This window comes from Dermacentor variabilis, chromosome 7 (genome assembly GCF_050947875.1).
Source record: "Dermacentor variabilis isolate Ectoservices chromosome 7, ASM5094787v1, whole genome shotgun sequence".
In the NCBI taxonomy this organism is placed as follows: Eukaryota; Metazoa; Arthropoda; class Arachnida; order Ixodida; family Ixodidae; genus Dermacentor; species Dermacentor variabilis.
The window spans coordinates 36,970,464-36,987,241 of NC_134574.1; the positions used below are offsets into that span (position 1 = coordinate 36,970,464).

At 44.5% G+C, this 16,778-nt stretch overlaps 1 protein-coding gene across 2 annotated transcripts in view; it reads left to right on the forward strand.

Annotated features, from left to right (window-relative positions):
- LOC142587407 (medium-chain acyl-CoA ligase ACSF2, mitochondrial-like) overlaps positions 1–16,778 on the forward strand; it is a 217,554-nt gene that overhangs the window by 189,508 nt on the left and 11,268 nt on the right. For both annotated transcript variants that reach the window (XM_075698404.1, XM_075698402.1), the window contains 2 exons: positions 6,720–6,827; positions 9,322–9,473. In XM_075698404.1, coding sequence (XP_075554519.1) covers positions 6,720–6,827; positions 9,322–9,473 — 260 coding nt within the window. The remainder of the gene's footprint in view (positions 1–6,719; positions 6,828–9,321; positions 9,474–16,778) is intronic.

Below are 16,778 nucleotides of genomic sequence, written 5' to 3' on the forward strand. Positions count from 1 at the left end.
CTCCTTACGCAACACCTGGCGGGCTAGTGCGGCAGCAGGTGATCCGGGCGTTCTCTTTCGCCCGCTGCGCTCCGCCGAGGCGCGCTCGTGGCGTGGCGTCGAAGTGAATGGGAGTTTAGGTGTCGTTTTTCACTTGTCCAGACGACAATGGGCCAATGGGCCATTTGACGCTTGGTATCGAAAATTGAAAAGCGCATGGCATGCATTGTGAATGGTATTTATTTATTCATTAGAAAGCCCTCCAGAATTCAAGCACATCACAGGGTTCCCAAAGCTATATTTCATGTCTTCTGGAGTGTATCACGGAAAACACCCTATGAGAAAGTTATTAGAGCTGTAGATATATGCACAACGGCATTTGTATATTGTTATCTATACTTATTACATATTTATCCCTTTAATTGTACAGAACTGGCGTGATCAACAGTTTGAACATGTGAATTGCACTCAAAAGAATCATGGATCAATTATACTGAGTCCGTATTTTTTGTTACTCTTTTTCTAAGCTTCATATTGGGAGTGTGGATGATACAATTCGATTAAGGCCGGTTATAAGATGTCGACGACCGGAATGTGAACCCCTTCTCTATTTCACGCAGTCCAACAAGCAAAATATTTCATACGATCGAACAAGCCGATCACGTCTATTCAGTTATTACAAAAAAACTTGTTGCTGGGTCGAAAAGTCAGCTCACGTTGTTTCCAAGCAAATTCACCCCAAAACTCCTCTGGGTGTTGAGTAATTATGGGTAAGCATTGTGGCACTTGCTCATCTCCACGCAGCCCGGTTTCATTATCAATGTTATGAAACTTGATCCAGTCAGTATAACCAACAAAGCTGCGGCAACACAAACTGCTGCGGACGGCGGCGCGATGTGCATTGATGACGCAAGCAGACTACTGCAGGTGGCGCGCAGCGTGCTGATAGCTTCGTGCGCGCTGTGTCCTCGCGGCTTAGTTCATGTTGAAGCGAGAGGCAGTACGAAGGTCAATTCAGTCACTGCTGAGGGTCTATTTTGAAAGCGATCGTCTTACGTGACGGACGGACGGACGTAGGGACTGGTCGGAGGAATAACGAGCACGGTTTTCCTTGTTGGGTAGCACAGAAATGCTTACAGATTTAAAAGCCTGCTAGTGAGACTTGCGGGCTTCCTACAAGCTGTTGATTTAGGATTATTTGTGTTATACTGTTTCGTAGAATTTTACAGTTGCAAGCTTAATGTGTCCTCAATGCTGTTATGTTTAAATAATTATGCGCATCATATGCACGAGGCCGCAATTCAGCTTCTAATTACGGTACCTCCTTTTGTGTATACATCTTTTGTATCTACAACGTCACTACTGCCAGAAATAGGCTGATTCTGATACGGAATGGCATAGAAAAGTGCACGTTGCCCAAAGCCACGCCTTTTGACCGACAACAGTACTGCCGACAGCGCGAAACCCACTTCAACTTGCAGTGCCTGTTAGCGTTCACAGCGGCGTACGTGACAAACGCAATCCTCCGAATCAAGGCTGCATGTATAATTGAAGGCAAATTGCGGGCACAAATTTTTTTCCTGTTGTTCTTGACGTCCAAGAGCGCTTTTTATCCTTACCCTTAACCAGACTTCACGGGCTTGGCATTAGTGTATATTACTGGCAACAGAAAAATGTCAGGCATGATTAACTGTAATTCATAAAAGTTGCTTAGGATGTGTATGCAAGTAGTACTTGGTAAAAAAATTGTGTAGCACTTTGGTAAGTTCTGCAGGTAGCTTGCTTTCATGAATTGAATAATAAATTTGATGTCTTTCTCAGAAGCTCAGGTAACGAAATGGCTGCACAGCACCTTGCAAATGGTGCTGTAAATACTGGGATATATTCAACAGTCACCTCAAGGAAAATAGATCAACATCTCTTGAAACGCGAATTTCGGTTCAATTTAAGGCGGAAGCCTTTCTAGGCTCATGGTGAAGTTTGTGTCAGCAGACCTGACCACCGGAGTGTCCGCCAAAGCGTCGTCACGCTATATGATGACAGATTAAAGACAGATTAAAGAATGAAAAATGATTGATAGTGACAGTTATTGAATGATAACGTTATAATAAATTGATAGAGGTTAATGTTGACTAGCAATGAGTGATAATGATTCCAAAAATACCAATATGTCTAACGACCTTTTGTAATGACCCCAATTGATCACAAATGACTACAAATGTCTAGTATGACTACTAATGACTTGTAATGACTACTAGTGAATACTAATTGACCAATATGTCTAACGACGGCGTGTAATGACCACAATTGATTACAAATGACCAAAAGTATTTACTAGTGTGAAGTAAAGACTAATAATGACTGAAATTACTTGTAATTACAAGTAATAACTATGAAATCATCATTATGTCTTACGGCAACTTGTAACGACTACAACTGATTGAAAAAAAAATGCTTATTAATTACCAGTAATGAGTAATAATGACTGAAATAACTTGTATGACTACTAATGAGTACGAAATGACCAATATATCTAACGACAAATTGTAATGACTGCAGTTGATTAGAAATGATTAAAAATGCCTAATAAGGACCAGTAATGGTTAATAATGACTGAAATTACTTGTAATGACTACTGATGGCTAGGAAATGACCAACATGTCTAACAACGGCTTGTAATGACCATATTTGATTACAAATGACTGAAATTGCTTAGAAGTGAGCAGTAATGACTAATAGTGACTGAAGTGACTAGTAATCACTTGTAAGGACTACGAAATGACCAATGTCTAATGACGACTTGTAATGACCACAATTGAGTACTATTGACTCAACATGCTCAGTAGTGAGCAGTATTGACTAAAAAAGAAAAAGAGAAGAGAGAAAGAGAAAGAGGCGAGTGATAAGAGGAGGAACAGTAGGCTTTCGCCGTTCACCGCTGAAGAGGGGTCTTAAGATGCCCTGTAATTCTTAATGCACAGATACCGTGACCACAAAGAAACGTCACCATGTAGTAAAACACCGTTGAATGCAAGCAAACTGCCAAAATTTCTAGATCTAAATGTGCCTACGATACATGAAGAAAGCACAGATGCTAAAAATGGTGCAAGTCAGCATTGATAATAATAAATAGAGATCAAAAGGTGACTTGCATACGAACAGAAAAGGCTAGCTTAGAATGTGAGGATTGCGACGGGGGGTCTCGACAGCCAAGCGCGCATAGGAAACGTGTGACTTAAGAGGCAAAAACGTCTTACAAGATTGCATTTTAAATATAACGTACAAAGCGGCACGTAATAACTGCAGTCCAACAAATCAAGCGAACGTGAACATCATTCCCGAAGAAGGGAAGAGAAAGACAACTTCCAGCATTCGCCACATCTTGATAGGAATCAACGACTCGAGATCTTGCCAGAAGCAGAGGCACCTCAAAGCTGTTTCGCTCGTGATTATTTTTTTTCCATTTTCACTTATCTTGTTGTGCGCGTATACAAATCTATTTATTGTTTGTGTGACCACTTCCTTTTGTACGTATGTGCCACGTTCACAAATAAACGCAATCATTGTCCAAGTAAAGCGGATTGAGGATGTACAACTTTGCCCGACAAAGCACGGTATGTGCTCGTATAGTTCTCACACCTGAGACTCAATGGTAAATTTTGCGGCCATAATGACGCTCTATGTATAATTGTGTGCATACCAGAAAAAAAATAAACAACACTAAGTTCTACTAGTTTGCCACTTAGCAATTTAGTTTCTCAGAGACAGACATGGGTGGGCTATAAATATATATATATATATATATATATATATATATATATATATATATATATATATATATATATATTGGCTCAGCAGCTCCCGGAATCGCTCCCCGGCATCTGACAGGAGTTTGACACCCCCACCGCAACGTCGTGCTCCCCGTTCTCCCTCACCGCGGCATCGCACCACGTCCCCCTCGTCAACGCCTAGTTCAACGCTACGGTGACCGCGAACACGTGATCGCATATGCAAGCCGCTCATTAAGTAGGCCCGAGCAGAATTACACTGTGACGGAACAAGAATGCCTCGCGGTAATATTTGCGGTTCAGCGGTTTCGTTCTTAGCTGTATGGACGCCCCTTTACAGTGGTCACCGACCACCACTCATTGTGTTGGCTTGTGAATTTTCGTGACCCTTGTGGCCGTCTTGCGCGCTGGGCGCTCCGACTGCAAGAATACAGCTTCACCGTATCTTATAAGAGCGGTCGACGACACGCTGACGCGGACTGCCTCTCGCGTATGCCACTTAGCATCACGGACTGTGACGCCGACGACTTCGATCACCTCGTGGCTTCTGTGTCGCCGCGTTTTCCAGACTTCGACTGCTTCAACGCCGAACAGCGAAAAGACGATAAATTAACACCGCTCTTCGGCTCGACGACAGCAAACCATTTCTGTGTACGTGATGGACTCCTGTATAAGAAGAACTTAGAAGCACTGGCGCACGTTTCCTCCTAGTGGTACCGGAGAGCCTTCGCACAACGATTCTGAGTGCTATGTACGATGACCCTACGTCTGGCCATTTAGGTTCGGCGAGGACGCTCTACCGGATTCAGGAGCGCTTTTATTGGCCTGGAATGCGACAGTCTGTTGAGACGTATGTGGCCAGTTGCTTGCAGTGTCAGCGCCACAAACGGCCATCTACTGCTCCAGCTGGTCTCCTGCAGCCGATCCCGCCTCCATGCACGCCTTTCCAACAAGTGGGCATTGACTTCGTAGGTCCATTTCCAAAATCAGCCAAGGGAAATCGTTGGATAGTTGTTTGCGTCGACTACCTCACGCGCTACTGCGAGACGGCGGCCGTGCCCTCCGCAACTGCCACTGACGTTTCAACATTCCTGCTGCAGTATGTGATCCTGCGACATGGTCCGCCTCGCGTGATCATCAGCGACCGTGGACGACAATTCACAGCGGACGTCGTAGAGGAGCTGCTTCGTTTGTGTGGATCCCACTTGCGTCACTCGACACCATACCATCCACAAACGAATGGGCTTACGGAGCGCACCAACCGAACAATTGTAAACATGCTATCCATGTATGTTTCATCCGACCACAAGAACTGGGATGACGTACTGCCTTTTATCACGTACGCGTTCAACACCGCCAAGCACGAGACTACCGGCTATAGCCCTTTCTTCCTGCTGTACGCACGGCCACCCCGGTACACAATCGACACTGTTTTCCCTTTCTGTAGTCATGAAAATCCCACTGTCGCCGAGACTCTCTGCCTTGCCGAAGAAGCTCGTCGTATTGCTCGTTTGCGCACTTTGGCATCGCAGGACAGATCAAAAGAACGCTACGACATTCGCCACCGTCCGGTAACCTATCGCCCTGGTGATTTAGTCTGGCTGTGGACTCCAGTACGGAAACGCGGGTTATGCCAAAAGCTTTTGGCCACCTACGATGGACCATTTGTTATTCTTAACAGACTCACGGAAGTAACGTATAACATAGCTCGCCTCACGGCGAGTGGTAGAAGAGCTGCCAAGACACAAGTGGTCCATGTCGCCCGCTTGAAATTGTTCACGTCCAGGCAAATGGATTAACTCACCCGGCGGGCTTCGTCTGTGACGAGGGGAATGTTACGCATGAAGAAAACGAAGACCAGTGAACGTGCTTGTGGTCCCGAGAAGAGGAAGGAAGAAGAGAACGACGCTGAGTTGATTAACCAGCTGGTCGCTCTTGCGCTCACCTTCGATCGCGACCTAAAAGTAAACGGTCCCCTTCATCCGTAAGGGTTAAAGACGGTCTCCTTCGCACGTAACAATATATATATATATATATATTTTCACCCGCTGTGGTTGCTCAGTGTCTATGGTGTTGGGCTGCTGAGCACGAGGTCGCGGGATCGAATCCCGGCCACGGCGGCCGTATTTCGATGGGGTCGAAATGCGAAAACACCGGCGTGCTTAGATTTAGGCACACGTTAAAGAATCCCAGGTGGTTGAAATTTCCGGAGTCCTCCACTACGGCGTGCCTCATAATCAGAAAGTGGTTTTGGCACGTAAAACCCCAAATATTATTATTATTATTATTGTTTTCATTTGTTTCCGTGTTCACGGTCTGCTCTTACAAAATATCTTGTTGAGTGCATTTCTGATAGTTGGTTCTGTCACGGTGGCACACAGAAAGCGATTGGATACCTTTAGCATATTATGCGTGTTGAATAAAGCGAACTGACTTATTGCACAAAATCCTGATGCTTCAAGACGTTCCTCGTGATGCCTTCCTTTCATCACTTCTTACATGAACTAAAATAGCCTTACCCATTCTTATTATGTGCTAACTGCGTTTTCTGTGCCAGTGAACCTATCCCAAGACTAGAAATAGAACTATTGGTTCAATTTGCAAGGAGAGATGTGGAATGAGTCATTTATATTGATTCATAACACGTAAGACTGCGGTGATGTATCGAATTCCACCTTCGTGCAGTAAGGCGCAAGTAGAGCAAAGTTGTTGTTGCGTAAGCGCGTACATTAAGGATCAGATTTGGTACCTTGTCAGCGTACTGCTTTTTCAATTAAATGAATCTCGGCCGAACATTGCAGACCATAGTGATACACAAGTAAAGATAACTGCGTACTGTTACACACAAGTGTTTCTTTCAGCAAGCGTCGGCTTCTCTTCTATCCCGCCATGGCGTCACGTACCTCCATAAGGGAGTTGCATTCTTCATCATCTCACGTAGTGTTCTTACAGGTAGGATACGGCGCAACGGAGCTAACCATGGCTGCTACAGCCTTGTTCGACGACGACCCGGAAGACAAGAAAATGTACACAGTTGGCCAGCCATTTCCCGGCCTTGAGGTAAGCGATCAAGCACTACGGTGATCGTTGAAAACATGTAAGGCTGTGTGAAAAAAGTTTGGCATGCTTGTCTGACAGTCTTATTAGTGTAAATTTCTTTCATTTATATTACAGCAGCGTTACTCGTTCGCATTAGTAAAATTTTGTTCTATTTTATAGGAGCATATGGTCACTATTTGTTGCAGCAGCACATTGCTGCTTGTATTCTATGCTGTCTTTTACTATCTAATATGTTAGTATTTCAGCGTCTTTACTACCACTTGATTCCATTGATAAACAGACTTCATCTTTCGTCGCTTTTTATGGCTTACCTTTCTCTTTAGTAACATCTCTTCTGCACCACTTACTTTTACTGTGCATTTTTACATACTGCAGACCCATAAAATTGCTGGATTTTTACTGCAAATAAACTTTTGCGCAGGTTTCTTGTCATACAAATGGTATTTTTAAAGTTTATGAGCATCTCCTTGAATTGTATAACGTGTTTTACTTATTTGTTATATGTTCTTTCTTTTTATTATGGGCGTTCTAATACCCATAAGCTCCTTAAACTGTGGGGAAATGATATTTTTTTTGCAATTTCTACTGTAAGTGTTCCCAAAGCTGCCTTTCTAATTGATTAAGTTGGTTCTTTCGGTGCACATTGCTGTGCTTTGCGCACCGCATTACACTTTCAAATATCAACCTTACTGAACAATAATCCTGCAATCCTGGAACAATTACAAACCTTGAAGTCAAGCTTGAGGTTCAAGAAATCTGTTAAAACGTATTTTCTTCGCTCTTTATTGTATAACTTTCTTATGCACCACAATGTCATTGTTTTATTTTCTTTTTTAACATGTTCTGATTGGGAGTCGAATGGTTAATCGCTTTTGATATGTTATCATATTTCGAAAATTGTAACACTTGTTGTGCTGTTGCTTGCTTCAGAGTGTCAACATGCTTTGGGTGCTGCAGCCTTTGTCAGGCAAGAATACTTTTAATGCAGCACCTGAGACAGCTGTATGTCTCAAACAACAAATAAATGAAAAAATGAAAATGAAAGTTCTCGACAATCTTCTCAGACAATTTACATCCTTGTCGGGAGTAGCTCAAGGCTGTACTTTAGGACCACTTCTTTCTTTGTGTTTGTAAATAATTTCACCAAACTGATGTTTCCAGATAATTTAAACTGCTTGCGAAAAAGATAGTGCGTAGATGACTGCTATAAATTGCAAGAGAACATTTCCTTTATCCATTAGTGGTGCGGTACTAGCCGACTTAAAATTATCGTGAAGAAGATAAGCGTGGTGTTTTTTAACCTATAGTATGTGCCGACGAATTTTTAACTACACTCTGTCGGGTAATAATATTCGTCGTGTGCTTGATGTTCATGACCTTGTGGTTATCATAGATTGAAGGCTGGACTTTCGCTTTCATGCAGCGCGTATTGCCTGTTATACCGCAAGAAATTTACGCTTAATATCTAGACATATAAATATATTTCAGAATCCTGAACGCTCCAACACATAGTTCTGCTCGCTACTGAGGCGGTGACTAGAGTTTGGTGGCGATTACCATTGTATTAGAACTCATCAAAGTAACCTAACAGCAGCGCTCCAGAGTCGAATCGTTCATGCTTACTACGACATACATATTCGCCGGCGCCGTTTCTGTGACCTACTCAAGCCGGTTGATTCAAGTACGTTTTCTTTGCGTAGCACAAGACTCTTGCAACCTAAACCTCTTGCGACAAGTGGGGCGTGGTCTGATTGATTATCGTATGTTACTAGCATCATAGGAGTACTGGGTTCTGTCACTGAAAACCACAGGTATTCTGACGTGTTCTACCTTATTCTTTTTTTTAACTTGCCCCATGACACGGCTGCAGCAGGTTTAAAATGGCAGTTCAGCTGACACGGATCTTTTCAATTGAGTTTCTGTGTAAAATTGGCGCACAGGAAGTTTGACGTAAATTAGTTTACTAAGTATATCTTTTTCTTAGGTTTCTTATGCAAAGTTCTCCCTTGCACTTTGCTTTAGCATGCGATATCGGTGCAAAGGCGGTCCTGTGTTCACATTTTTATTAGGTTCATGGTCTTGTATGTACTAGTGGCCTGTCACCAAGGATTTACAGTTGTTTGCTGGCACTAAAATAAACAATAAACAGTAAGGCTACTGGGCACACCTCAGGCGTTACATCGTTTTGCCGCTGAGGAGGAGATGGTCGGTTCATACCGAGCTGTCCTCTACCACGCCTCTCAAGCATACGTTGCTTAGAGACCTGAAAACCCCTGAATCAGCCATTGAGTAATGTGCGCGCAAGCAAGTGCACATCTGTATTTCTCTTCGTATCATTCTAGATTTAATGGTCTTTCGTCCTGTAAGCCCCCTAGGCCGTTCCCTCCAGAAATTCACGAACCGTGAAGCTCCTTGTTTAGCCGGTGCAGTGGGTTCGTTTGTATGTTTGTTTCGCTGTACATTATGTGTCTTTTTATACGGTTGTTTGGCGCAGGTAAAGATCGCCCACCCTGAAACTGGCCTCGAGCAGCCTATAGGCACGCCTGGTGAAGTTTGGTGCCGAGGCCATAACGTCTTCCTTGGCTACTACAATGACGAGCGGAAGACGAGGGAATGCATCACGCGAGCTGGCTGGTACAAGACTGGGTACGGTTACCGCAACAAAGAAATAACTTAGTTGAAACAAGCAGCCAATGGAAATGCACGACAGTTTATTCAGGCAGTAATCGGGCGTCGTATCTCGTAAAAGAATAGATGTGAATGTAAAGTAAGATCAAAAAAGGACAGTTACTCTGGATTTGAGTAAAAATGCACGATCTTGACATCTTTATTTTGAAGAAATGATGAAGGTGGATAAAAATACTCGGCGAGTAGACATTTGTTCAGGCTATAAACCAGCTAAAGACCGACGCCTCTCCAGCGCTCTTCATTGACAGAAGAAAACGCTCGTATCTTTGCAGACGAATGGCGAGAGTGCAGCCAAGTATAAGAAAGCAAACAGAAACAAAAAATAAAAGCAGGAAACTTATCTTCTTCCGCGAGAGATGTTCGACGTCAGGGCCCTTTAGGAAAAATCACCTAATCAGGTGTCCTACGTCCCCCCGCTCCCACCTCAGTTTAGTAAGGGGCTGAAAATTCTTCGTTAATTCAGAGCAAGTTTACCCTGTGAAAACAGACGATACTTTCTTTCACGCTTTATAACCTGCAGCGGAGGGGGGAAAGATCGAGAAAGGAGGAGAGGCACGTATTGAATTGAACGCGCATTTAAGGCGCACCGCAAACCAACAATGACAAAAACGAGGTGCAATTCCTAGCCAGATGTCTGGGGCCATAAACTTTGAAGACACCACTTGGCGGAAACAATAGTAAAGAAAAACGCAAATATTTTGACGAATAAGAAGAGCCTCCGCGCCATTCCCACTGGTTTACGAGGAGTAGGGTCTCGAGCTAGGAGCCATCCAAACATATTCGAAGCGCTCAGTACAATGGTGGATTATATGGCCAACAAAACTATTTTATTGTAATATAAAAGTGCGCTAAAACATGAAAAAGCAAAAGAACTTTTGATGCAAGCTAGCTATGTGCCGGAGCTATATTTGGTGGCAAGAGGGAGGAGGTGAACTTCCGTCTTTTTTTCAAGCAGAGAAAGGTAATATAAAGGATCAAACTATTGCTTGCGCGGTGGCCAACGAAAAGCGACAAATTATATCAAAAGGGATTCCATTTCTAAGTTTTTTACAAATTTTTAGTGAGGAAACGTTCTTAAGAAAGCAGGGCTACAATTTCCTACGCATTTCATCTACAATAGATGCAAGGTGTGATGCATTGTGCATAAAAGGAAGATGGCCTGCACAGTACGCAAGAGAGGTAATCCAGGTCAACAGTGAGCCACCAAATTTAATTCTCGAAACGTGACATTCATTGTTTGAGTAATGCTAGCCTGTATTCCAGGCCTTAAGCAGACAGGGGATCTACAGAATTCATTACAGAATCCGATACTGTCTATTTGAATAACAACAGAATACAACATACAGATACGGATCACGACAGTGCAAACTTAGTAGTGCCATTGACACATCAGTCATACTATTGCAAAGAGCGCCAAACCGGGCACCGAAATTGCAACGTATGACATATGCCCTATCAGGTTTTCACGCTCTTTACAAATCTATGTTGTCATACAAGAAGCCCGGCCCACCACCATTCAATATATGAGTGTCAAAAATGTATAATTGCTCAGAGAGGCGAGAATGAAGAAGCCACACAATCTTCGGATACATAACGCAAAGCGATCATAGACGTGACGCCCTTCCCGCTGCCCTGAGCGCCGGGAAGCACCTTCTGAGCACCTTCTATGTGGTCTGAGCCAAAGCGGAGCACATAGTGGGTGCTCCGCACGCGGAAATATACTAGCGCGAATCAGAAAGTCTTTGCCCCTATATTTTAAACCAGATTACCGCTGTCATTGCGAAGTCCACATATCCATTTTCAGCGGTATAAATTTCTTGGACCGGCTCGGCTTTAGCTGCTGATGGCTCCACAGCGCGGCATTGCTGTCAGTTGTTAGAGATGGCGGTTTTGCTTCCCACGTCCGCGGCGTACGAGAAACGAAGTATGATTTGTTTTCTATAAAGCAAGGGACGAACATCCAGCGTAATCCACAGAGAAATGCAGTTGCGTATGAGGAAAGGTGTTTCGCTTTGAGAAGTGAGAAGTGGTATTGTGAGTTGGCGGGAGACCGTAGACTTCCATGACAATTAGCTTCAGGAGGCCGTCTGCGTCGCTGACTGACGACGTTTCCGGCGTGGATGCGTCAATGAGTGTGTCTAAAACATCACGCTCATTAATACGCGCCTGGTTTACTGAAAATATAGTTATGCGCGGAAGCGTTTTCCTGCCTATTTATTCCTATGACAGAGAGAGGGAGAGATAAACTTTATTGTTAGACCAGGCTTCTTGAGCCCAAAGGTGGGTGGCCTCCTCAGTCCGGTTAACCAAGGCTCGCTGCCACCGCCCGAGCCCTGTTCACCAACTGTAGCTGGTTGTCAGGGTCTTGCGTCATCAGCGGAGCCTCCCACTGGTCTTCCAATTCTTTCTCTGAATCCGCTTCTTTCTGCATGTTATCGCCTGGTGGTGATGATGACGGTGGTACTTCTCGGTTATTCCTGCACCCCAGCACCATATGGCGCAAGGCATTGGGCGTGTGCGGCGGGCAGAACTTGCAGTCTTGCCCGTAGGTGCCCAGATACATGGTGTGCAGCAGTGTTCCATGCGGGTAGGTTCCAGCCTGGGGTCCTATAACGTAAAAGTATTCCAATATGTTTTTATTCCAATCTCCTGACGTCAAATTTGCGTAACCGCCGACGCAAGCATCGGGCGGTGACCCGCAGGGTTGTGTAAAGAGACCGATCAAATGCTTTCCTCGTTTATAGGAGGCCACTTCTGTTTGCTTTAAAAACGAATAACATTGCCTACACTGAGCCGCTTGTCTTAGCTAATTGGCACATAAGAGGCGAGGAGCACGGCTCTAGTGGAGAGGGATTCGATGGGGCCCAGCCAGGGCACTGAAAATCGATAACTACATGAAGAGGGTGGTGCGGCGTTTGCGATTGGCCCCCTTTTCCCTACTTAGCTTGGGGTGGCTCGTCGTAAATCGTGCCAGAATGCAACGGAAGGTTAAGAATGCCGCTAAAAAAGATCATCAGCAAAGGAAAGTTGACTGAGTGAGGTCGCAAACGTGCGGACAGTGCTCTAAAACGTTAAACAGCCACGCAAAAAGTATTTTTGCACGCAAATAAATCCATGCTCTCCGGCAGGGGCGAGTTGTCAGTGCCTGAGTGATCGGTGGCAGCCATCTTTTATTCCTTTCGGAACGGGACAGCCCTGCGGCTATTCAGAGAAACATTAAGTTTTGTTCGGCATAATTATGCGTCTTTAACGCTTACACGTCACTTTGACGCGGTGAGTTGTTGCGGTTTTGTGACGTCGCATGCCAGGCGGGTGAAGTAGGTGCAGCCCGAAAACTTTTGACCCATAGCTGAGGTGTAATGGCGAAAAGGCGTCGAATCAGAAATAACTATTTTTTTGTTCTTTGCAGTTATGTTCTTTGCAGTTAATCAGTGTGTTCACATCAGATCAGGTGGGGAGTTACCTCGGTTTTCGTGACGTCGCGTGACAGACAGGCGAAGTTGGGGTGGTCAAAAATGTTGTTGGCCATGGCGGAGGGAGGATTGCAGAATTTGAATAGAAAAGTTTGCAATAGCTTTACGATATAGTGGCCCTGCAGTCTTCTCCAGGTTACCGCTTGTTCCCTACTCTTCACCTCATGCGCGGGCGGGTAGCGACGCCTCTGCTTCCTGTAGTGCGCCAAGATATCGGAGTACTTCTTGGATTTCCGACCATCATCCTCGTCACAGTAATTGGCCTGTGTTCTCTACGTGCCGGAGATGGCTCGGCGTGCGTGATCTCGAGGCGCGGCGTGCGCCGCCTGGTTCCCCGCGAGAGACTGGTCTCCCGGCGTCCAGAAGATTTGCGCAGCTTCTATCTCGGTGTTGTTCAAGACCTGAAGTGCAGCCTTTCTGATCCTACTGTTCATATAACTTCTGCATGCTTCTTGCGAGTCCGTCAGCACGGTAAGCAGGGTCTTCTTGCACGTTGCAATGGCCAGAGCTAAGCCCAGCTCTTCCGCTCTGCTCCCGTCCTTGGCACATATGGATGCGGCTGTAAGTTGTTCGTCGTTTTCGTCGCAACGCTGATTGCAAATATGTCGTTTGTTCTGTACGCAGCTGCGTCCGTGTATCTCACATTGCCTTCTTTTCTGATGGCGAATTCGAGTATGTGCTTTAGCGCCTGTATTCTCGCATGTATTCCTTCCTTGTCGTATTCGGGATGCATGTTTCTGGGAATCGTCCTTATGTATAGTTTGTCTCTGTTCTCGGGTGGGATACGCTGGGATACGCTCATCCTCGACTTGGTAGCCCAGATCTTTAAGGAGCGCTCTTCCCGTCTTTGTCAGCTTTAGTCGCTCCAGTTGGTTGATGTTGTGCGCTTCCATGAGCTCTGTCCATGTGTTGTGGACTCCTATTTTGAGTAGTTTCGCTGTGGACGTGGAAGGGGACAGGCCCAAGGGAATTTTGTAGGATTTTCAGATGAGGGCGTGTACTTTGTCTTTATGACTGTTCATCATGTCAACGTGTGGGTCCCGTATGTGACGATGCTCGTGAGCAGCGCTTGTATCATTCTCGAGCAGTCTTCTTCCTTGAGTTCGAGGTGGGTTGTTTGTTGCACTGCTCTCCTAATTTTTTCCAACTCTGCTCCCCCGACCCCGTCCATTTGAATCAGGAGTCCGAGGATGCGGAACATCGTAACGTGCGGAATCATGATGCCTTCCACCTTTACTACCGGGTCTGGTATCTGCTGCAATTGTTGGCCTCTTGTGCACTTTCTTAGCACCAAGACCTGCGACTTTTCAGGTGCGCACGTCAGTCCACATGCTTCCAGGTACTTTTTCGTTGTGTCAACTGCTTCTTGCAGAGCGTCTTGCTGTTTACCTGTCGACCCTCCCGTAGTCCAGCTGGTCAGGTCGTCAGAGTATATTGCGTGAGAAATCCCTTCTATTCGCTTCCGTTGCTTCGGTAGCGAGCTCATCACCAGACAGAAGACCAAATTTTAGGACCTGCTGAATTTACACAGTATTTAATGGCTTTACTTTGCGCGTCGCTCTCAGGAATGAACCCTGTTTTACAGCGAAACTGTATACCTCTACCATCCAAGGAAATTTTCGTGTCGTTAGCGTAGCAAGCAAAAAACTTCCCCATACGTGGGCCGATCCCGGGTATAGTGCAATGCCGGGCTGACCCACGCTGGAGGTGCAATTCGCCATTAAGCGGCCCAGATACACAGCCTTGCGGGTCATCCTTCTTCTTAGAGTGGAAGGACACTGAGTTTTTCTCTTATTCGTTTAGAATATTGGGCTTCTGAGGTGTGGGGCTACTTGAATGAAGACTTTTACCCGCTGAACAATTTGTCTACCGCAAAAAAAAAAGAAGTTTCCGTCTCGTGAAAGCAACATGCCAGAAAGTTGGGAAATGAGCAAGAATGGTAGTTTTTCATTTATAATTATTCATCTGCGGGCACTAAATAATGCGTCAAGACGGCGTGTGTAGATACACACAAAGGTGAATGCTTATGCATTCTGCCTCAGCGATTCGGGTCTTGTAATGCCGGAAATATTCTGTAAGCATACAGAAAAATAAACAAGTTATATATGATGTCACATTGAGTCAGCCGTGGCTTGGGGCTAAGTTTTAAACCGAAGAAAACAGCTACTACTGGAATTTTTATGCTGGTTTGTTGCTCAAAAAATGCTTTGTCATTTGAGAAAACCTGTCAGAAGGAAGATTCATTAGTCAGTCTGAATAAGAAAATTTGATAAAAAGTACCTTGCATATGAAATGTATTATCTTTATTATTTCTAAGGAACGTGAGTTATAGACTTTCCGTGGGGTCGTTTGTAAGAAAAGGCGTATTTTCGTTGAGGATACACGCATCTATACAAACATGGAGTACACTGTACAACTGGACATTAACTAAGAAGGTCGTAAGTGACACATCAACAGATGCAGTTGATGCAGTACTGTGTTCCTTAGAGGGCATAAATCTGATACATGAGTACTGCACTTTTCATGGGAAGCAAACAGGCGAGATAACATTAAATTTCTTTTAGTCATCCAATATTCGTACGCTGCCTACGAACAAGTCATTTTTATTGAGCGTCTGCAAGTTTTTTTTACAAAGAACTGTCTGGGATGTAAAGCATGGGTTTAACGTTCCGAAACAGAATATGAAGAACGACGTAACGGATGGCTCCGGATTGATTTGAGCACCTGGAATTCTTTAACTTGCAGTGAGGTCATGGTAGCAGAGTGTCTGTGGTATATATACACGCAGTTCTCGGTGAGGCTTATAGGCAAGGCAAAACCGTTATGCCAAGATGCACTTCAGGACATTGTTTCTTTAAGCAATGAGTCCAAATTCGGCGTTTTCAGACATGAAAATACACTGGTCATTGGTCGTGTGCAAGTCATACAAAAATAACTTCTGCGTACTTCCACCAATAGAGGCAACGTTATTTCGCCGGATATCTGAAGAAAAATAAAAGCAGTTAGGAGATGCCACACCACGGGCCACTGTTTGCTGAAGAATATGTTTCCGGAATTTGAATTTGTAGTGGACACAGTGATTCGATGAAGTATATGACACGAGCAATTTTCCCGAATTCTCGAGCAAACGTCTTTCGTTTTAGTGGTCCAAGACATTTAATAGCGTCAAAATATTTCCCAAGTACTTCAGAGAAAATAGAGTTTGGTACGTAGACAGGTCAAACTGCTGCAACGAGGCTAGTGTATGTGTTCGTTTGTGTAACGGTGGGCTTAGAATACAAGGCCCGATTGCTGAAAACAAAAGAGAACAAAATGAAAAAATACCCTAATAATTTATGTAAATATTTTGGGTCTGTATAGCATTGAAACAAAAAAAAAACAATGACTGGCATAGTAGCGTTCTCTCATCCCATCCCTATTCCTAACCTTGTTGATACAGAAACATAATATATGAGGTGAAGACGACGTGAGTTGGTTTGATGTCGGAGCGCCCAGAGCACATACGTGAGAATAACAGGCGGAGTGTTTGAGTTTGCATTTTCAATATATGAATGAGCAACCATTAGAGGCACCGAGATGCGCTCAAGGCGATGCATATTGACTCGATTTTCATCCTTATTGATTTACGCTTCCAGCAGCTTCCAAATAGCTTCACATTGATTCAGCAAACCTTCACACAGTCAAACAAATTCGGGTACTTGTAACACGAATAGTGAGTGAGTCTGGTGATGTAACACTAGAGCGACTATATCTACTACATGTGCCTTTGCGGAAACTATTATAACATGCC